The 23,011-nt window shown below is 51.7% G+C and overlaps 1 protein-coding gene across 43 annotated transcripts in view; it reads right to left on the bottom strand.

Moving 5' to 3' along the window:
* Celf4 (CUGBP Elav-like family member 4) overlaps positions 1-23,011 on the bottom strand; it is a 288,000-nt gene that overhangs the window by 65,127 nt on the left and 199,862 nt on the right. For 25 of the 43 annotated variants that reach the window (XM_057788378.1, XM_057788401.1, XM_057788360.1 and 22 more), the window contains exon 3: positions 3,316-3,394. In XM_057788378.1, coding sequence (XP_057644361.1) covers positions 3,316-3,394 — 79 coding nt within the window. The remainder of the gene's footprint in view (positions 1-3,315; positions 3,395-23,011) is intronic. The other 18 variants (XM_057788361.1, XM_057788387.1, XM_057788379.1 and 15 more) reach the window with 1 other exon arrangement.

The following is a 23,011-nucleotide window of genomic DNA, read 5'->3' as shown; positions in this document are numbered from 1 at the left end:
GTTTGGCTCTTCTCCCCCCACCCCCTTCCACCGCAGCAAGAATAAAAGAGCTGATTAATCTGGCTTGGGGCAAGTGTCAGAGCAGGAGATATATGGGAGAAAGGGATGAGGTTAGCAGCTTCGAGTTGGAGAGCAATTGCCTCCCAGGCAAGGGATGGGTGAAGAGCATTAGAACAGGCACTCAGCTGGGCTGGGACTGAGGGGATGTCCCACGCCCATGCTGGCTCTGGAGAACCTGCTGGGGCCAGGCCTGCCTGACCCCTCTGAGGCTTCTCTAGGTGCAGCCTTCCTTGTTTGGGCCACCCGGTTTCTTCCCTAGCTCTGGGGATCCCTTCCCTTCAAGTCTAGAAGTCACAGTTCCTCGTGCTGTCTCCTCCGAGTTCTTTTGCTGTCCCCCTCTGCGTTCACTGCAGGCACGGAGAGTCCAAGCAGCCTGCCTGGGCCTGAGAGCTACCCTCGGTAGTGTGGCTCCCCGGATACGGTTCAGTGAGGCGCTGCACGTCTGGGTAACTTGCACCCTGCTCTCACCGGGTCTGCCTTCTAGAGACCATTTCTAAGAGAGACCCTGATCCCTGCCATGGGTCTCTTCAGCCCTGGGTGAGGCTGAGCCAGGACGTGATCCTGCCTCCATCAAGGAGGGATCCAGAGTGGGAAACAGGAGCCACGTGGGTTTGCTCCCTTCGGCCCTTTACACCCGAGTATATTATACTTCAGTTATCAGGGTCCTTGGGTTGCTCAGTGAGCCATGGGGGAGATGTGTTCATGCCCTAAGACATGAGGTGCCTTTGGTAGGCCCCAGGCATCTGCTTGAGCTCTGCTGGAGGACCTGAAGCTCAGGTCAAGAGGGGCCTGAGCCAGGTAAGCAGCTTGAAACAGAGGGCTCATGGGAGTCTTCTGGGATCAGTGCCACCTTTAGTCACAGCAGATTCCCTTCAGGACAGCTGAATCTGAGCTTCAAGTGTCTTTGGTCTATTTTATTTTCTTATAAGCTTTTAGGGGAGAAGGAGGATGTAGAAAAGCGAATCCCCTTAGTGGCTGGCCAAGCTAGTAAGTGGCGAAAGCCAGGGGCAGAAGTTCCTGAGTCTGGAGAGGGAGCAGTGAGCACTCGGGTCACATTCTACCTCAGTGGGAGGCTTGACAGAAGACGCCAGGAGACTTGGCAGGAGGCGGAAGGTAGCTGGGAATAAACCGATGCCCCGTTTCATCCCCACACCCTCCCTCTTGCCTAATGGACGCTGTAGGAAGACTTCTCTAAGCCCTATGTGCTCGCTAGTTTTATGTCAACTTGACATAGGCTAGAGTCATTTGAGAGACAGAAACCTTGTTTGAGGAAACGCCTCCATAAAATCAGGCTGCAGGCAAGACCATGGAGCATTTTTGTGATTAGCGATGATAGGAAGGGCTCAACCCTCTGTGAGGAGGGCCACCCCTGCGCGGGTGGTCCTGGGTGCTTTAAGAAAGCAGGCTGAGCAAACCTTGGAGAGCAAGCCAGTTTGCAGCCCTCCATGGCATCTGCATCAGCTCCTGCCTCCAGGTTCCTGCCCTGTTGGAGTTCCTGCCCCGACTTCCTTCAATAATGGACTGTGCAAGTGTAAGCCCTTTCCTCCCCAACTTGCTTTTGAGCTTGGTGTTTCATCACAGTAGTAACCGGAGCTAGGACACTCCCCCTGGCAGCTCTTGCTCTGGGAGATACCCTGCCTTGGTAGAAGAGCGGCCAAGATCTCTCACTGCTGGCCAAGGCGGGAAGCAAGTGCCCTTTCCCCTTTCCCTATTCCCTAGGGTTTCCTGCTCATGAGTGGCTGCTCAGTTCACCACCTGCTGAGCCTGTGCATGTTTAGGTGGGGACCTGCCATTGGTGGGTAGGACAGTGTCCCCTTGGGGGGGGTCCTGGGTCTGACTGGGGACTGAATGTGTCCACATTCCTGAGGGCACTGTTAGGTGCTGAGGTCAGGCAAGTGAAAGTAAGTGTGGAGCTGGAGGCTGAATGAAGACCAACTCCACGAGAGGCAGAAAGAACGGCACCCTCCTTTTCAAGGCTGCCAGTCTGGAGCTTAGCAGAGGCTGCGGCTCCCTTCTCTCTCTTGGGCTGAGGTGTCTCCTATTTCTCAGTACCATGGGAAAGGCAGGTGGCTATGGACAGAGGCCAAGCCTGGGTGGCAGAGGACTGACCTTTGATGCTCGAGGCTCTTTATCCTTTGCTCTTACTTTCTTTTCGCACTCCAGCATGGGGGGATCCTACCTAGAGGGCACCTAGAGATTAGACTGTGCCCAGCGTGGGCACAGGTCACCCTGCAGCGGAGGTGGGAAACATGATTACTGCAAAGGCACTGAATTTCCAGGAGAATTGTTGCCTGGTAACAGAGCTGACCATGACAGGCACATGTCTTGTCTTCACAGGGCAGAGCTTCTGGGGTAGTCTATCTATCTATCTATCTATCTATCTATCTATCTATCTATCTATCTATCTATCTATCTATCTATCATCTATCTATCTATCTATCTATCTATCTATCTATCATCTATCTATCTATCTATCTATCTATTATCTATCTATCATCTATCTATCTATCTATCTATCTATCTATCTATCTATCTATCTATCTATCTATCTATTTATCATCTATCTATCTATCTATCTCCTATCTATCATCTATCTATCTATCTATCTATCTATCTATCTATCTATCTATCTATCACCTATCATCTATCTATCTATCTATCTATCTATCTATCTATCTATCTATCTATCATCTATCTATCTCTTTCATGTGTGTGCACACATATGTGTGCATGGGGTGAACATTTGTGGGTAAAGCTATGTCCTTTTCCCTGTCCCCTTCCAGACATCGGTCTGCCTGCTCAGATCCACCATGTTTGCCTTGTGTGGCCTGCACCCCACCACAGCCCCTCTCAGGTGTGTTCCTTCACAGCCTTGACTCCTCCTAGATCAAGATTGCAAGCATTGTGTCTCTCAGAGGGCAGTGTTCAAATCCCATCACAGAGAGTTTTCCTTGACAGCACTCAGGCAGGCACTCTTTTTTGCCTAACTAAGAAGATGGGAAAGGATAGCTCTTACTTGGCTCCTTGTTTCTCTAGACCAGTATTTACACCCTTCCCTCCCACCAGCAGGCTGGGTCGCCTAGCCCCTCCCTGTTATCTTTCCATGTCAGTCACCCAGAACAACAAAGGCCTGCCCTTAGCCTTCAGACCTGAGGGGAAGCAGCAGGAAGAGGAAGAGGTAGGGAGTCGCTGCAGCCGGACAGGGTGGGAAGAAGGGAGGAGAAGGGGAGGGGTCAGAGACAAGTGGGCCCTCACGTGAAGGGGGCTGGCGCAGGCAGCTACTACCTCCTCGGCTCTCGCTGTCCGCAGGTTTCACCTGGATCGGCCGGTTCATCTGCAACAGAGTAGAGGGACAACATTACAGGGAGCCTGGGGCCAAAGTGCTCAAGTGCACAGATGCAGTGTGCAAGACACGCCTACGTTGAGAACCCAAACACCTAGAGACAAGCAGGTACAGTCTCCCAAAGTGCCTGTCTTCGTCCACCACCTCGTCCTCCAAAGCTCACTGGGTTCGAGAAGCTATACGGCTCCTCCTTCTTTGAATAGCTCTCAATAGCCTGATACCAGAATCTAAGGGTGATCGCATGCCCGTTTCTCCTCTCTTTACCCAGAAGGCCCTCCTGTACCCGAGGCACACCTGTGGTCCAGCCTTAGGTCCCTCAGTACAACTGGCATTGCTGAGCTGGTTCCTGCTGGTGTCTGACTTCAGGCCCTGCCATCTCTAAGCCTGGCCTGTGAGACAGAGGTGGCAGGGGGGTTGGTTCCCACATCTGTGTCTGGGGTTCCTGAAGGAAGTCAAAGAGGTCCGCCGATGGTGGAGCAGACACTACTAGTTTTCTTATTCTTGTGGTTTTCTTATTCTGTGGTTTCAGGGTACTGGGGCACGGGACTGCCTGAAACTGGCGCAATACTACACTTGGCCACTAGAGGTCTCTAAACTCCAAGCATCTTGGCTCAAACCGCAGTTTAAACCCCAGCTTCAAGGTACTAGAGAGGTCTCTCCAGCCGTGGGTTCCCGCCATATTCCAGACAATAAAAATTATGAAAAGCACACAATGAGTTCTTTGTGTCTTCACCATGTTTCTCCTGTATGCCCCACCATGACCCCTTTTTTTGTAGTTGGGTTTCTGTCACAAGAACAAGCCCCAAGAGACAAGGAGAGCGGCGAAAGCACCCCCATTTTAAAGACAGAGAAGCAGAGGCCAAGAGGCAGTCACGTGCTTCTCCAGGCCGCCTTGTGGCAGGGTCTGCAAAGATTATTTTTGCCCTTGCTTTCACAGTGCCTTAAGACCTTGCTGCCAGTTCCCCTCCCTTCCAGGGCCTAGACCAGCAGTCACAAGCTGCCTCCTGCCTCCCAGTCTAGGATCTGAAGTGAGTTTTGGCTGCATCGAGACAACTGGGGGTTGCAGGAAGGATGTTTGTGACTCAGCAAGGTGAAGCTGAGGCCAAGGGAAGGGCAGAGCCACACAAAGAAGGACAGAGGCAGCATCCAAGATTCAGAGTGAGGACAGACAGGAAAGGAGAAGACGCAGGAGCCAAGGCCAGCAAAATGGGCCTCTGGGGGCCAGGCAGCTCTGCTTTGCCGCCAGGTCGTGATGGACAGCCCTGGAAGGGGGTGAATGAAAAAACTCCAGCCCTCCAGCCACAGGAGGAGTGTCGTAGCACAGCAAACCGCCAGAGTGTGGAAGCATGTCAGGGTGCTTTTGGATCCCCAGCCAGACAGTCCGTTCCAAAGTCTGAAGGGAAGGAAATATCTAGAAGGCCAGTCAGGAATCTCACTACGGGAGAGAGGACCCAGGGGAGAGTTTGGTCACTCCTAGCTTGTTGTTTCAAGTGTAGCATCTCACTGAGGACTGAACCTCAGGCTGTTGGCTTGCTAACCAGAGCTCTAACACAGAGCTCCAGCCCCAGCTGTCTCTTTTCACGACCTACCTGGGACACTCCCCCTCCCCATCTGAGGGCTTAGCAGAGTTGGACCCAGGCACCCAGTTATGACCATGTTTTCTCTCACACCTGTCTCTCTCCAGACTTTGTGCTTTCAAAGTAGACAGTTCTCTGAGGTCAGGAATATTATCTCTGTCTTGCTGGAAGGAACCAGATGAGAAGGCTACCAGGAGACGCAAGGGCAACACTACCAGGGACACAATGACTAGCTTTCTGTTAGGGACCCTGCCCACATGGGCAGGAAGGGCCAGACAGTAAGTGGAGCATACAGAACGTCCAGGTAGCGAGGGTAATTTGGTACAGATTCATTCTTTGGGCCGCCATGTTGTATATAAACTTTTTGGTGTAGACGCTTCTCCCACTGTCTCCTGCATTCTCTCCCACATTTCCATGTTGTCCTCCCTCAAGTCCATTCCTTGGGCCTGCAGTGTCCTGCTCCACATTCTTTTCTCTAAGGCTAACAGGGTCCCCACTGTGGACTGATTCAAACGATGAAGCTGGAGCCCGCAGTGTGACTGTATCGGGCAAAACAAAGAGCATCAAGGAGGTGACTACAGTTACATTAAGTAATAACTGCAGGTCCCACATGGCTGCTGTCCTTATGAGACAAAGAGGAAACACAGAGACCTATGCACACGGAAAAAGGCCGTTTGAGGACGCATCAAGGTGACCCTCTTCAAGGAAGAAAGACTTCACTCGAAACCAAACCCGCTCACACCTTGTTCTAGAACTTCCATCCCTCAGGGCAGTGAGAAATGCATTCTGGTAATTTAAACCACACAAGTAGCTTGTACCCAGCAGCCCCAGCAAATCTGGTCCATGAGGTCTGACTGAGGGAAGGATCTTACAGGGAATCCGCCCTTTTCCAGATAAAATGCACACTTGAGGGTGGAGAGCCACTTACGAGAGGCGGGGGGCTTAGGCTGCATGCATCAGATTGCTGGATTATGATACCCACTAGAATACATGGGAATAGAGTCACTGCAGTCAAGGAAGCAGAGCTTCAGGGAGATGACGACATCAGCCCAGCGTTTCATAGACAGTAAATGGAAGCCCTAGCACGAGCCCAGTGTTCTGGAAAGCTGCTACTGGGGTTGGAAGGTGCTGGGAACCAGGTGAGGTGGGCTCAGGGGTGGCCTAAGGAGACCCTAACCAGGATGAAGAGCTGAGGGGAAGAGCACTGGTGGGCGGGGAGGGGTGTCAGTCTGTCTGAGCAAGGCAGGCAGAGGTGTGGACAAGACCTTGTGTGTGAGCAGCGTCCTTATCCTTAGTAACAGTGTGGAGGGAAGATGGCTCTGCCTCTGGGAGGAGGTTCTGAGTTCTAGGCCAGCATCTTCAGAAGAGCCCTACAGGCTGCCAGGGTCTGGGACAGAAATCCTTCTGACATGATATGTCCTAATTTCCGTGACAAACAGAAAGGTGTTGAAAGTTTCTTCATGTGCATGGAGCCATCCACTCTAGACACCCTGCCCTCTGCAGCCGCTCCCTGGCCCTGTCCTCGGCGGCACCTGACCACTCAGAATGTCCAGCTTATACTCCTGAGTTAGGCCTGGCATATCCCCTTCAGAGACTCCTTCATCCCACGCCAGGCCTGGACGATACACATAGACCTCCCCGTAAGTTTACTGGGGGCTCATTCACTCCTCATTGCCGACTACGCCTCTCCCCAGCTTCACTGAGGGCTTCCTGGCGGGAATCTAGGTTCTCACTGTCCTGTAACTTAAACCTCAGCCACAGGCTGGGCACCCATGGCTTCTCCACACAGAGTATCGGAGCAGAACTGACTTGCCTCCCGCTGAGCTGAGATTCCCGGAGCCACTTTGTCTTTCCCATTGCAACTGAGGGTGGTGAGTGTTCCAGCATCCTTTGCAGGGCTCGCCTCAAATGCTGGCCAGGGTGGCCCAGGTAGCGTGCAGGCTCAGACTTTCTTAGTTTACATCAGAAGTCAAACGCTGACTGTGGGGTGGAGGCTGCCCCACAGGAGGCTGGGGCAGGAAGATCCACCTTAAGGAAGGAAGTGTGGGCAGAGCAAGCTGGCCTGGGTAGAGGGTACCAAGTCAGGCTGCAGAGATGGTAAGAGATGACAAGGCCGAGTACGACAGGGAGCGAGGAGCCAGGAGGACACCAAAGGAAGGGGAGAGAGACTGTGTGTGTGTGTGTAGGGGGGGATTGTGGCGTGCGGGATAATCAAAGAGAGACCTGAAGAGGCAATGGCTACCTTGCTCTCTCCCTGCAGCTAACATTGTTCCTCAGGCCCTCACTGGTCCTCACTTTTTCCTTTCTCACAGTTGCCTGTCATCTGTCAACACCTTCCACCAGTGTGAGCTCCCCGAGAAAGTCCCCGTGTGTCATTTTCATAAGGTGTGTTCTTCATTCTGGATCCTGTTCTCCGGGTTGGGGTGGGCTGACAGCCCAGACAGGGGTGACCTTCCCTGGACCAGGAACAGCTCCCTAAGGAGCCAGAGGTTCCTGTGCCAGCCTCTGTGGAGACTACTTGGGAACTGTGGTCTTGCCGCTAGAGTCCTCTCAGAAAGAGCAAGCTGATTTGACTTGAGTGTGGTAGTTTCCTGAGCTCTGCACAGGTGGCTGCGGTCAGAAGGGAGCTGACCCCTTTCTGTCCTTGCCACACCCAGGTCCAGTCTTGTCAACGTCTGCTTCTGTTTTGGAGAGAGATGTGTCCAGAGTGAGCCAGTCTCACCAGGTCAGGATTTAGGGCCAGCTTTGCTCCTTGGCATGGCAGAGGGTGGGCAGGCAGGTGGCTCCTTCCCAGCCCCTTCCCTCTGACTGTGTCTCCCTGTCCCCTGCCCCTCCCTCTGCCACTCTTTGCATCAACACATAACCATGCATTAAACAAGACATTCCATTAATTTCTTCATCATCATAATGTACGCTGGGACATACCCTTTAAATATTCATTCAGCTATGAAAACTGGGCATTAAAATTTTAATAATGTCAAGCTCATTTGAACCCGGCTCCTTGGGGACGATTACGATACAATTAGAATAAATACGATGATTGAGCTGGTCAAAAGGCTTCACCTGTCTGGCGTGGCTCTCTGGATAGGTAGAGACCTGTGGCTGATGGGCAGACAGACTGACAGCAGACTGACAGACGGGCCAGGCTCCTCTCTCTGACTCCATCTCCCCTCCTGCATCCCTGTGGCCTTGTCTCTGCTCCGTGCTGCCACATCAGCTCCTCACAGGTCTCTGCTGCTTGATCCCTGAGAGCCAGGGCGCAGGGCCACTATCCATCTTCAGGAAGATGGCTCTGATTAACACTCCAATTCGGTTCCTCCTGGTGCCTGCCCGGCTGTTCACGGGATTCATGTGAGAGCCTGGTTTTATTTGTACAAACTTCCTCTCCCCAAGCTTTAAAGGGTTCTTTGGACTGCAATGAACACAATCTCTAGAGCGGGGCCAGCCTGGGCATCCCAGGGTCCCTAAACAATCAACTGTGCCCCATCATCAGAGGGAGAGATGTGCACCTTCTGCAGCCGTGTGCTCCCTGAAGGCTTATATGGATATCTGGGATGAGGCTGAGCCTTCCTGCATCCCTCATTGCCCCACAGCTCTCAAAATCCAATTCTGGAGGTGACCTAGGATTGTCCTCTTGTGTCCCCATCCAGCTTCTATTTTCCTGATGACAGGGAAATAATTTCTCATTAGGTCATGGGCCCTTCTGAGAAGCTGGTACCGCCAGACCTAACCTCTCGACTGAGCCTTCCTGGATCACGTGTGCGCATGTGTGATGAGTAGTAACTTATTTTGGCTTGGGGGTCGGGATGAAAGAAGGTAGAAGAATACAGGAAGGTAGCGCCCATTATAGGACAGGCACGATTAGCGTCTCCTGCTTCCTGTGTCTGTGGGCAGAAATAGCCCTGTGGTGTAGGAAAAAGCATAGTTGGCCTGATTTCAAAGGGCTAGCCCTCTGTGTTTCATTCCGGGTTCCCCTTCCCACTGGCAGTCTGGAGCCCCCAGGTGCTCCCTGGTTTTCAGGCGAAGACTACCAGGGCAGGGACAAGGGATCTCAGTGTGTGGTATGCTGTCTCCGGGACATGACCAGTGCTGGTGTAAAGGGCACAGACCAGCCAGGTCACAGCACAGTCAGCCTGGGTTGTCAAAAGATGAGTGTGTTCCATCCTGACCCCTAGAGTTTGCCCACTGCTGGCTGGTGCAGATAACATCCAGGATACAGATGTGTGGGGATCAGCGAATGGCAGGAGACAGCCTTTGCATGAGCAGAGATCCTAAACTATACCATACCCCAGAACATCACTTAAAAACACAAGTTCAGAGCAAAACCTCGAGGATTCCAAGGTAGGGACGTTCTAAATTCTAAGCTTGTGTGCTTTCTGAGAGTAGAAATGTCACACAAAGGTGTTTCTTTAAGAGATGCTCTTCAACCCCTGTCTCCTGCGTCCCCTCACATTCTTTGGGAGATAGGATTACACCATGTAGTCCAGCCTACAACTTACAATACTCCTGCTTCCATCTCTCCAGTGCCACCATGCTTGTCAACTGACTCCAGCAACTTGTTGAGAAGAGAGACTAAGGATGGGCAGCCGCTGACATGCAAATCTGGAGCTGAGGATCCCTTTATGGTCAGAGAAATGGAACTCCCCCATAAATTCTCTGGCAACAAAAGTGTGTGGCTCCCCATGCTGCCTTCCCTGAACTTTACCTCCACACAAATAATGTAATTAACACATTAATGACCAAAGTATCTGTCTCAAACTGCCAAGAGGTCAAGATCTCATGTGGTGCTGGGTTCAACTCCAGGCTGTGTCTCATGGGCTCTGGCACAGTTGGAGGAAACACTGAGCCCTCGCCTGGGGGTTTCCATTGCCCTGGTGAGGAAGGTTCTCAGGGGAAATATGAAGGCTGTGTGCCTCATTTGTAGTTTGTTATAAAATATTACTGCTTTAATTGCCTCCTTAATAAATTGCATATGGATCACTCCGTAAGAGAAGGGCTAGAGGTTCAAGGAAACATGCCTATCACTGTCAGCGAGGCCTGACTGTGGACACCCCAGTGGCACCCATAGCAACCCACCATGACTTGTCCAGGGCAGCTGGCTGCCTGTCAGGGTGCAGACTTCCAGGGCTGAGCTGCTGTTGGTTTCTTTTCTGTGTGTTGGCCTCCTATCCCTCCTGTGGTCTCTTGGCTTCCCCTCTTGGTCCTGCAATATATATGCTGTCTTTTCAAGTCTGCTCCCACCCTGTTCTTTCTTTCATTGCTTAGTGGCATTGATGGAATGTTCTGGTCCCAGACTACTTGATGGTTTCTTTACTGCCTGTCTCTACACTATAAGGGAAGGCCCACCGACATATTGTTTCTGATGCACATCCAGGGTCCAGTCACGGCCACAGAAAATGGGTATTTAGTCATACTGAGGACTTGGAGATAGCTCAGTCACTAAAGTACTTGTGGTACAAGCATGAGGGCCCGAGAATGATCCCCAGGACCTATGTGAAAAACTGGGCCTGGCAGCATGTGCTTATAATCAATCTCAGTGATGGGGAAGTAGATCCAGGCAGATTTCTGGGGCTCCTTGGTCGGTCAGCCTAACCAAAATGATGAGTTCCAGGTCAGTGAGAGACTCTGCCTCAAAAACCTAAGCTGTGGGGCTGGAGAGATGGCTCAGAGGTTAAGAGCATTGCCTGCTCTTCCAAAGGTCCTGAGTTCAATTCCCAGCAACCAAATGGTGGCTCACAACCATCTGTAATGGGGTCTGGTGCCCTCTTCTGGCCTGCAGGCATACACACAGACAGAATATTGTATACACAATAAATAAATATATTAAAAAACAAAAACAAAAAAACCTAACCTGTGTTCACTTCAGCATCACATACACTAAGCCTGGGGAAGGGCACAGAATATTACCATGGCCCCTGACAAATGGATCCCTGAAGCAGTCCATTTCTTGGAAGTACAAGGGGAACTTGTTGAGAAGAAAGGTTCCAATGGGAGAGGGAAGGGGTTGTGAAGAGAGACAAAGTCCGTCATATAGCTATTTTAAACTGACAGACAAAAGCAAACTAGACAATGTGGAATGACACCTGAAGTTGACCTTGCTCCACACACATGTGGGTATGTGTACTCACAAGGGAACACACATGCACACACGCATGTGCGATTTAACATGCTCATCAAATGGATGACCAAAGCCTTTCTCAAGTGGCATCATTGCCCTAGTCCCTGGGTCTGGCAGAAGTGCCCGGAGGCTGGAAGTGGGTCATCCGCTTTCAGACTTGTTTCTAGACCAAAGGGAAAAGACCTTTTAATCCTCTGCCCTCGAGCCAAGCGCACAGCAGTGTTGTACCTTTGGATTAGCAAGGGTTTATTGAAGCAGTGATCGCCCTTTAGAGAGACAGCCAGCAGTCCTGACCAGACAGAAGAACAGGGTTATTGTTAAAATATGCAAATCTAGAGCCCATTGAAATGCAAGCCCTCCAGACAAGATTTTTTTTTTTATTTTAATAAAATCTTGCTTCTGTCCTCACTCCCTGATCCAAGGAGGCCATCTGATGCTTGTTGGGTCAAGATGCATCAGCCTTGTCAAGCTTTTCACCCCTTTTAGTGCCCGCTCCAATTGACCTGCCAACTAAGGCCTTCAACACATTCCTTGGGCAAAGTGCTTGAGGTGGCCTCCAGGTCCCTCCCAGACCCCTCCTCCATCCTGCACCCCCTCTTACTCTGTCACACAGGAAATCCTAAGGCTTTGCCTCCACCTCTTGCAAGCCTTCCATGATTGAGCCCACTTGAGTACACCCGCGACTTTGTGTGTGGTGTGTAATGCACATATGTGGGCAGGTGTACATGCTGTGTGATGGCCAGAGGCCAATAGAGGAAGCCCTCTTCCGTTGCTCTCCGCTTTTTCTTTTGGGACAAGATTTCATGCTGAAGCTGGAGTTCAGTGAGTAAACTAGACTGGTTGACCTGTAAGCCCTGGGAATCCTCCTGGCCCTGCCTTCCCAGTGCTGGGATTACAGGTGTATTTCATAGGGTCTGGGATTTCATGTGAGTACTGGGATCAAACTCAGGTCTGCCGACTGGCGTGGCAAACACTTTGCTGACTGATCCATCTCTTCCACCCTCCCACCTGTTGCACTGTGCATCACTGATTCAGGATGCTTTGCTCTCCACTGTCAACAGTGTTGGGTTTCAAGGACAGCTGCTCAGAAGCAACAGAGCTTCTAGTTCTAGGGCCATGGCTGGATCCTATCATAGGAGTGGGCCTTCTGGCTGTGAGAAAGGACCTGTGAAGTCAGGCATGTGGGAGGAGCTGGGCTCCTGGGCGGGACAAGGGTGGACTGTGGCCAGTAAGTCTCTCTTATGCTCCAGGATTTTCCATGACCACATAATGGACATTATATCCTTTGTTCCTTCCTGAAACCCAAACTCTCAGGTTGGGTAGGATTAGGGTTGGAGGGCAGGGGTGGGGGCTTAATAGGGATAACAAAGAGCAGGAGGGTCTATCGCAGAGAACGAGAGTGAGGAGAGTCACTGAGGATAAGGGGAGAGGTAGACTGTTCTTGCTAAGACTGGCAGGACCTGAGCACTGTTGTGGGTTGGGCATTCCCTGCTTGTTTGAGATGAGAGAATTCCACCAGAGTCTCTTCTAGCAAGAGCATGACGTGGGATGAGCTCCAAGAGGCCTGAGAGATGCCAGACAGATGATTAAAGCAAGATTGGCCACTGTTTTCTGGTATCCTGCTCCCTCTGGTCCTGTGGGAAGTTGGGAGTTCAGAGCTGATGCCAGGGAGGTACTGGATAAACTCATCAATTATCCCATGATATAGCTGTATATTTTGGTTCCCAAGTGACTCCATGCCCCAGGGCAAACCTGGCAACAGGACGAAAATTGTGTGCAGAACGCAGAGCCCTTAGTCCAGGCAGCCCTCTTTGCAGCCTACACATCCTCTTTGGTCCAGCAGGCTGCCCGGCAGTTGCTATGCAACAGGCTTCTCTGCTCTCAGTGTCCAGTCAGTAGCAGCAGGCAGCACTGGGAGGTGGTTCTGTAGGTGGGCGGCTTGTGCTACCCACACTCCTTCCGTCTGTTCACCTCCCTTCTCCTCGGAGCCTTCTCCTCCCCCTTTCCCTGGAATTTATATTTAAAGTCCACTGCCCTTTCACCTAAAGGGCTAGAAGGAAGGTTTCTCCCATTGTCCCTATGCCCTGGACTGCCCAGCCCTATGGTAGGTCCTATGATAAGCCCAGCCCAAGCCCACTGCTGCTTTCAGTACAGAGAAGACCTCCAAGCTGGCATTCTGTGCCCCTTGTCCCCCGAACTTCCATGATACAATGAGAAGGGAAATAGTCTTTGGAATTCATGCTTCTCTGGGCCAGGGCAGGGAGGTAGAATGTTTCCTTTAGAACCCATGGACCTAAAGAAGATGGGATTTAGTGGCCCTGCATCCCTGCCAAGACTCTGAGTTCCCTAGTGCCAAGGGCTCCTTGTCTGTCTCAGGCTTACTGTTCCCACCCATCCATCGGGCAGGGCTATGCTGGCAGAGGTAGGAGGAGCCTCACAATCTTAGTTAAGCACCGCTGCCTTGGAAACCAAACTAATTAGCTGCTCAGCCAGGCTGGGTCACTAACCCTCTTCAGGGTGGGGGTGCGTGATGGTTGAAAAAAAAAAAACAGTGGATGGATAATTCTGGATGAAAGCAGCTCTGATTTAGTTGCCAGGCCCAGATTTCAGCCCGTGTACTTGCTCATGGAGATAGATAGCAGTTGCTTAACCCCTTCAAGGCAAACCCTCCTAGGATGCAGGGAAGATGGGGCTTAATGAAGACTCACAGGGTCCCACAGCCGTCCACCCTCCTGTGGCTCTCCCTGCCCCTCTGAGGAAAGGCTGGAATTATGGTGGGAAGGCCATGCCATGTATGATCAAGAAGCAGGGCCTTCCAAATGCCGGAGGCTTGTGGTACCATTACCCTCCCCCTCCCAAGGGCCTACCCTTTACTCGTGCCCCAGCTTTGTCCTCTCTACTTGGTCTATCGCACCTGTGCCCTTTATTCAATGGACCACAACATTGACCCGTTCAGTCACTCACTCATTCGTTCATCCACCTGAGGACCTTGGTGAGCAGGGCCCACTCTACGACCCCCCCCCCCCCCACCACACCACTCTGCTCGATTCTTCTTGGATCTCACTCTACGCCCGGCCTGCTGATTTGGCTAGGTTGGCTGAGCAGTGAGTTTCAGGGACCAACCTGCTTCTTCCTTCTGAATGCTGAGTTTACAAGTACACGCCATTATAGCATTTTTCCCCCAGTAATTGCTGAGGACTGAACTCAGGTCTGCATGCATATGGGACAAGCACTTTATTGACTGAACCATCTCCCCAGTCCACTCAGTGTCTATTTTTATTTTTATGCCACACAGTTTTGCTACTATGACTCTATAGTATAATTTGAGATTAATGCTTACTGCTGTTGTTGAGATTCAGTCTGAAAATGCAGCTTAGGTTGTCCTTGAACTCACTACGTATAGCAGGCTTCTCTCAAAATCATGACAATCCTCCTGCTTCAGATCCCCAGATTTGGGGTATGAATCTCCATGCTTGTTTTCTTTTTCCTGTTTTTTTTTTTTTAAAGCAATTATGACTTGGCCTGTATACTTCTGCCCATCACACAACACCGTAACTGATTCCTCAACTGCTAGATATATAGCCCTACTAACTACCAGCCTGCAAAAGTCCTCTCACTTCTGCCCGGTGGAGAGCTGCCCCGGGGAGTGGAGATCCCCACTGAGTGTGTGAACATGTGGACGTCTTAGGGCCATGTAGGCTAACTTTAGTGATCAGTGTGGCTGAGTCTCCTCTCCCAGATGTGGATCTGTCTCATCTCCCCTCACCCGCTGCTGCCGATCCTGCCTTCCAAGTCAGTGCTGAGCCATTCTGCGCACCTAAGGTCTTTGTGTTTTCTTGGAAACATATCCATGATTCTCCTTCAACCAGCTATCAGGTGCCTAGGACTGATGGCCTGTCCTGCCTTCCCAGGGGCCCTCTGCATCTGCAGCTGACAGTTCCCAGCCCACAGTGCCTCTGAAGATTTAGATCCAGAGCCTCATGGACAAGCTAGCAGAGCAGGCATGAAAAGGGGGTAGAGTCAGGCCCAGGGACTTGAACAAAGACCCTCTTCTTTCCCTCCCTCCTCGTCCTCTCTTCTTACCTGTGCCACATGCTGTCTGTCCCCTCACCCTTCTAGGTTTGTCCCCAGCCAGGTTTCTCCACTTCCTCCCCAAATCTGAACCCTCTTAATTCTCAGCCTCAGCATAGGCCTGGGGAGAAAACCCACCCCAAGTAAATGACAAATGCAAAGGAAATTGCTCTTAATCCCCACGCCACAATCTGGTGATGCCGGCCAAGCAAGCACAAACCTGAGTCATCGTCTCAACAGCAGGCAACGACATTTGCTTTTTGGAATTTGTTTTGTCTCTGGGCTTTAGATTTAATCACCCCCCCCCCTCCTCCTCTCCCTGATCTCTCCCTCCCTCTGCCCCCAGCGCTCCAACGTTCTAATGTGAGCCTGCACCCAGCTCGTCCAAGCCTGTTTTCCTGGCATTCATTAACACAGCTCTCCAGCCTCCAACAGGCTAAATGATGAATCAGGTTAAATTCCAGACAACAGCCGCACACCACCATCAATTAGCCATCTCTGGGGCAGCTTCATTAATAAGCATCGATCACGATCCTCCTTCTGGAACATGCCAGGGTCTCTGGGTCACGGGCACCGCCTGTAAGCGTGTCAGGCATGGGTGCGAGTGTTAGCGTGTGCGTGAGAAAGCTGGAGTGTGGGGTGAGGGACGGGTGCGGGTGGGCACACGTTGGGTGAGTTGACTTAAGTGAGTGTGGCAGTTTGATTTGTGATTAATGTGCATGTAAGTGTGTGCGTGCATGTGTGTAGGTGCATGTGTGTAGGTGTGGCATAGAATGTGTGTGCTATACATGTGGCACATGGGTGCAGTGTGTATTCAAGGGTAAGGAGCTATGCTCTCTCCTCCTCTAACATCATGTCTTTCTTCCAGTTGCCCCATGAATCCTCCCTGCTCCACCTCTGGTCGGGCAGACCCATGGCCTCCTTCTGCCTGAGCACTTGTAGGTGCCACTGGTCCCTTGTCTCATCCCCCTCCTCTTCTTCCTTAGAAATTCCACTTGGCTTGCAGTTCTGTGAGGTAATTCTAAACTCTACCTTGCCATTCAGACCCTGCTTCTGGTACATTCTGGATGTCACTCAGCTTTGATCTGATATGTCAGAGATCTGGAATGATTTCTAGCCCAAAGCCAGACGTGCTCCCACAGTTCCTTCTCAGTCTTCGAGGCCCACTCTTCAAGTACCAGCACCCCCCCCCCCCAAAAAAAACCTTCAGCTCTCTGAAATTAGGACCCAACCCTCTGGCTCTGTTACTCTACTCCTGCTTTGTCCCATATTTGCCCCTGGCAGAAAACTTTTGATCCGGGAGCAACTGGAAGGCTCAGTGACCCCTGTGCCCACAGGCAGGTCCTGTTGCTTCGCGCTGTCCACTGTGGGCCAGAGCCCCAACCCTTACTGTCCCTCTTGAGGACCCAGCCTGAGTACACTTCCTGAAGGTGCTGTCCTCTCACCATGCCCAGCCTGCAGCTGCTCACACCCCCCTTACCCTTTCCAAAATCTGCTTTAAGGGGGTGATTAGCATCACACGCGGGACAGTGTGGTCCTTACACATGAGCATCCGAGTGGGGACAGATGTGTGACCTCTCGTGGCAGCCTAGCAGATTGGCTTCTTAAAGGTTAATTAAGAACCTTCGGCTGGACAGCACGGCCATGGTGCGGCCAGTGACGGCGGATGCTGTGTCTCTCCAGACCATTAAACACTAATTAGGTTTGGAAAGTCTATTGAGCTCCTGAGGTCTTGTCAAGGCAGGTGCTGGCCCCGAAATGCCCTTTGAAATACCAGCACAATCACCTTGACCCCAAGCCCAGCTGCTGGGCTGCCCTGTAGCCCCCATGCCCCCATCTCACTGTCTCTCTCTTGCCTAGTTTTTCCCTAGCCTACGCGCCCTCATGATGCTTGCTGGCAGGCTGAGTCGTCTACCTGGGGCCTGCCCAAAGAATACCTCCCGACAATCCTTGTACCCAAGGCTTGCAGTAGCATGGGATCCTGTGGATGGGACAGGCTAATAGTGGTTGCAGAATTGGTCAGAGCTCCAGTGTCCAATAGCAAAGGATGTGCTGGGAGAATCCATTCCCCAAGCTCCACACCTCCCTCTTGGACTTGTCTTTCCTTCAGCCCTATTGAAAGTACCTTAAGACGTCTGGCCCCAGTGATTCCCCTGGTGGAATACTGCTTCCCTTTCAGTGATGCCTCATCCACCAGAGTCCCCGCAACCTTCTCTGTACCTCTTTCCTGGATCTGTTTTTTTCTCTGCTGTTGAATTCAGCAGGTGCAGCCACAAGCTATCTGCTCCTGGTGGTATTCATTCAGCTGCCCACTACTGGAAGCCTTGCCTTGTGCTAAGAGACCTTAAAGGAGATGCCCTGGAAGGAGCCCCCCACCTTGTGGGGTTTCTCCACAGGTGATCAATATCCATCTGAAAGTCATGTTCCCAGTTGCCATGGAGTTCAGAGATTTCTGAAGCAGGGAGATAAGTAAATTCACACCCAGATGTACAAAACGATCACACGACCCCAGGGTTTCCCAAGATGCTGGTCTAGGGTGTGAGGTTCTTGGCTCAGTTGGCAAGTTGGAATGAGACTGGCCTCAAGCCTGTCCACAGAGTCTGCATATCTTACCTGGCCTCAGCTCTAGGAGTGACACATGTATCTGAGAACACACATGACTGCTGCTGTTGCCACACTGTCCCCATTGCTGTCACTGTCCATGGTCACCACTGCCGTGTAACTTCCAGTCTCCACTATTGGCACCTTTATCACTACATTCTCCGTCACCACAGTCACCACCAGCACCACACGTTATGACCTGCATAGAGTATGGCTTACCTCGAGGGGTAACACTATTGGTAGGATGCTGGATAGTTCATGTTCTGGGCGGGGCTTTCTTGTAACATGCTAACATGCTAACCTTGTCCCCCTATAATAGCAAGAAAACATAGGATAGCTCATCCCAGCCACTGAGGGGCCACACCCCTCCTTGCTGAGCATGAGTGTTCTCTCAAGGGCCTTTCCTGGATGAATGACTCCCAGAGCAGGGCAGGCCAAGCAGGTCAAGGCACCAGCAAAGTGCTGGGGACCCAGCTTGGTACATTCGTCAGTCGTTTCTCTTCGCTGCCCCTCTGGACCATACCCTGCACCCCTACTATTTCCCAGGAAGGCTGGAAAGGAGGTAGGTAGTGTACGTCATTTAGGGGTCTCCACCATGCTACCAGACTCCCCAGCTCTGGTGACAGCCAGGGCTGCAGTGAAGTGGGCCTGTGTGGGCCCAGGAGGCACAGCCCAATTTCATAAGCATGAAGTATTATGATTGCATTGATTTCCGTCATAAATCATATTTCCTATCTTCTGACTTTCTCTCCTGCGCCCCGAATTAAGCCTTGGTATTTTCTTTAGCTGCTGCCTCTGCCAAGACTAGAGATGATATTAGGATAATGATGATAAATTTTGCCCTGAGGCTAGGCCACTCCCTCTGTGTGGGGAGGGGGGCTGTGTGTCCCTCTGTTGGAAGCTTTGGCTAGAAGGTGGCTTTTCTGAGGACCTAGGGGAGGGAGAGTTTTATCACACAGGTACATGGGCACACATGTATGTGCATGCAAGTGTGTCCATGCTTATTTCCATACCTATGCAAAAGCTTCCTAGGGTTTTTGCTAGAATCACTTGTGTGTGAACACATGACAGGAGGAAACAGGGCTAAGGGTCAAAGTCCGCACCGAGCCTTCAATGAGCAGCTACCACCAGCCTGGTGGTCCCGGAGACTTAGGACTCCGTGTGTCCCGTGTTCCTCCATGGAAAGTACTTCACAGGCTGTCCTCTGTCATTCTAAGCTCTGCTGTGCCTTATTCTCTCTCAAGAACTTGCAGCGGATCCCTGCGACAGCTGAGACAGGGCCTTCTCACCCTCCTGACTCTCACTATGGTGCCGAGCCTGGGATATCTTGGTGGGTGTTGACACATTTCCCCCTGAACCTTGGCTTCAGGAAATCTTTCTGTAATACAGCTGCCACCCAGGTGGGGGCACCAGTTTGATTTCCCACATTCGGCTTCAGCCAGAAGATGAAGCTCATGGACGGTGCTCTGAGCTCTTGGGTTTATGCTTTTCCAGAAGACGTGGGTTCTGCTCTGACTGACCTGGGGTCACTTGAAGGTATAAGAAAGACATTGGGATCCCAGGCACAGCACCAGCGATCCCATGGGGCTCTGGGCTGTGTGGAGGACCCTTTGGAACTGCAGGTTCTCTGACACAAGGACTGGTCTTGGAACAGGACAAAGGCTCACTGGGGACATGAACTAGTGACTAGCCTCTTATTCACTCATCTATTTAACACACGTTCCTTAGCCTTGTCCTCCCCCTTCCTGTCCCATAGAACTGAGGGCAGATGCCACTGGTTAGGATCCTTTCCAGACTAGGGCTTGCTTGAAGCATGTGTACAGTCTGTTGGACTTTATCAGATTGTCATCTAGAATAGTATGTTCCTATTGATAAGAAAGACAGAGACAGCGAGTCACACCCAAAGACGAAATGGTCTAACCTACCACCCACAATCCAAAAAGCCTTCTCACAGCACCCTCCAGGGTAAATGCCTCGCGTGACGGGAGCTCACGTCAGGCTGAGGGATGAGCCACCCACACCATCCACAGCTCTGTGTTCCACCCCCATGCTGTACAAGATTTGCCTTGCTCTCCTGTAGACAATGGCTTACAGCAGCCGTGATGACGAGAATCCCTTGGTAGGCTGGGAAGAGCAACACCTTTGAGATTCCAGGCTTGGATTTCATGGTGCATAATAGGGATTTGAGGCATCACTAAAAGGGCTGAAAGCAGAGGTGCCTGCCTGCCAGTTCATGCGGTCTTGTGTGCCTGGCTGCTCAGATAAATTCCTACAGTCTGCCCTGTGGGGGTTATGGCCGTTTTACACCTGTATAGGAGTTTAAACTGGGGGGAAATAACGACACACGCACTCACACACACACATGCAGAGAGAGAGAGAGAGAGAGAGAGAGAGAGAGAGAGAGAGAGAGAGAGAGAGAGAGAGAGAGAGCTCTTCATCCTCCTAAGGCTTTCTGCTCCCTGCCAGCACTCCTGAGAGCCAACAAAGACAGCATTCAGGTTCAGTCTGCAGAGCACAATACCCAGAGAGTGCAGGGTCAGAACGAACGATTCCATGTTCTCTGTCCAGTGGCTGCTGTGCCAATGGGAAGGGTCCCTGCTTCAGCAGACTGGACAGGCTTCGGGAGACAGGAAGAGCAGGGTGAAGTGGTGCATCTATCCTACCCTGACTCTCTGCACTACATCCTCCACCCCATATTGTAGAGAGCACAGGCCAAACAAGAGGTCAGATCCCTGCTGGCTCCGGACTATATGACCATCCTCTCCCAACCTTGTACCTTCTGGGAAATCATGGGCTGCTGGGGAGGAGGTTAAATAATAACTAATGCTGCAACTGTGTGTGTGTGTGCATGTGTGTGTGTGATTCTGAGCCACATGGTGCAGCCCAAACTGTGAGAGGATCTAATTTTACCTGTTTTATTAACACAAAAAGCCCCTGGGTTCTAACGTGGAGGGGTCCAGGGAAACAGGTCATCCTTGCCCTGTCCCTGATGGTTTCCATGAATGCCAGGTTTACGAGAGCAGGCAGAGCAGCGGGATGTCTGCCTAGCACCCCATTTGTGCACAGAGGGAGAGTCCTAAAGTATGTGGGTGTCGACTCGAGGTGGGAGCTTGAGGTGCTGTTCTCAGGGGATTCGCTCGTGCGGGAAGCAGATTGGGCTGCTGAGAACACGCAGGTGTTGGCTGTGGTCGTGCGTGTGCTGGGCTGAGAGCAGAGCTTTATATGTCTGTGCTTTGCATATGCTTTCGCGAGAAGAGGCAGAATGTGTGAGTGGTAATGACTGTGTGTGTGTCTGGGTGTGCCTGCTGGAGCTCCGCTGGGAGGCCCAGTGTGCATTCTGCGTGTGGAGTACTGTCATGGACAGTCACTAGCTATTCCCTCTGTGTGTGTGTACACGCGCGTGCGTGCGTGCATGTGTATGTGTGTGTGTGTTGTGAGGGAAGAAAGAAGGAATGTAACATCCCCAAAGCGCCAGGACGTTCTTCAAGTGACCGCCAGATGGCACCAATGTGCAGCCTAAGGGTTGAGACCTGCGGGCTTGCGGGCTGGGTGGGCTTTGTGTTCAGTTCTCTGCCTGTGTGATTGGACGTGAGGAGTGTGTCTAAATGGGTGGGGAGGTGTAGGAAGACACTACCTGATGAGAGCTGGGCATTCCTTCATATTTGGGGGGTAGCTTGTGAATGCACCTGACCTACTGGCCACACTTACGGGGCTCTGCCCAGACTCTGCGCCCTACGCCCTACAAACTGCTTCTCTGGGAGTGTGTATGGTGTGCCGAGGCTGACTGTGTCTTATCTCCAGACTCCCTGAAGCCCACCTCCCTGCCTGCCCCCATCTTCACAATTGCTTCCTTCTTTCCTTCTCCCCACCCCACACCACACTGTGGCGGATCTGCCCCAAACAGGCTCGCCCACTCTCAAGCACTCCATGGGAGCCCTCTTGGTGCCTCTGAGCATCAATCCACCGCCCCTACTTGTCTCCTTCTTCAGCCAGCCCTTGCCTGGGACTGTCACATTCACACTGGTTTGCAGTTCTGTTCAGCATGGCTCACTCAGGAATCTTCTAGAAATCAAGACGTGTCCTGATAGAGGCAACCATAGGGGGCTGGACACTAGAGAGAGTGCCAGAAAAGCCAGTGTCAGGGGACACCTTTCCCACTTGCCTGTCCACACAGGGTCCCAGTGCCTAGGGGAGATTGGTTGGCCCACCTTGGCACACAGCCCTTGGGCAGGACAAGTGGCATCCTGGAGATGCAGCAGGTTGTAGCAGAGCACTGGGGTGTGCAGAGAGCTGGGGGCTGGCTGTACGGTTCACAAACGGGACTAGGGATGGGTGGAGATGGGAGGTGAGGGAGGCCATGCAGCTGCCAGGGCCTACCTGAGGGTTTTTGTTCTGTTTTGTGAAACAAGGTATCAAGTAGTCCAGGCTAACCTCAAACTACCTTTGTAGTTGAGGATAGCCTTGAACACTTTGTGTATGTCTATGTATGCCTATGTGTGTGCATATATAAGTGTACATGTTCATGGGAGCCGGAAATCACCCTTTGCTGCTGAAGGAGCTCTCCTCCTTGTTTGTGAGCCAGGGTTTCTTACTGGAGTCTAAGGCTAGCCAAGCCAGCTAAGCTGACCTTAGTCAAAATGTTATTGCTGTGAAGAGACGCCATGACAACAACAACTATTATAAAAGACAACATTTAATTGGGGTTTGCTTGTATTTAAGAGGTTTAGTTCATTATATTCGTGGAGGAGAGCATGGCAGCACACAGGCAGACATGGTAGCTGAGAGTTCTACACCTGGTTCCACAGACAATGGGCAGATAGAGACACTGGGCCAGGCTTGAGCATTTGCAACCCCAAAGCCCACACCCAGTGACACACTTCCTCCAAAAAGGCCACTGAGAAGTAGTGCGCTCCCTAATTTAAATATATCACCATGCATTTAAACATAAGAGCCTGTGGGGGTCATTCCTACTCAAACCATCACAGCTGTCTGCTAAAGAGCGCCAGGAGCTCCCGTTTCTGCCTCCTTCCTGGGGCTCAGATTACAAGCATTTGCCCCCGCCTTGCTTTTTACATGGGTTCCTCATGCTACTGCAGAAAGCACATAACTGAATGAATTATCTCCCCGCCCTATGGCCTTGAACTTAATCCTCCGCCTCCCAATTGCTGGGATTACAAGTGAACTCCACCATGCCCAGCCCTAGCACCAATGGCTGTCAAACTGAGGGAAGACTCCCTGGTA

This window comes from Chionomys nivalis, chromosome 14, assembly GCF_950005125.1.
Source record: "Chionomys nivalis chromosome 14, mChiNiv1.1, whole genome shotgun sequence".
NCBI classification, from domain to species: Eukaryota; Metazoa; Chordata; class Mammalia; order Rodentia; family Cricetidae; genus Chionomys; species Chionomys nivalis.
Note: the sequence above shows the minus strand (reverse complement) of the source record. Positions and strands in the feature narration are given on the sequence as shown.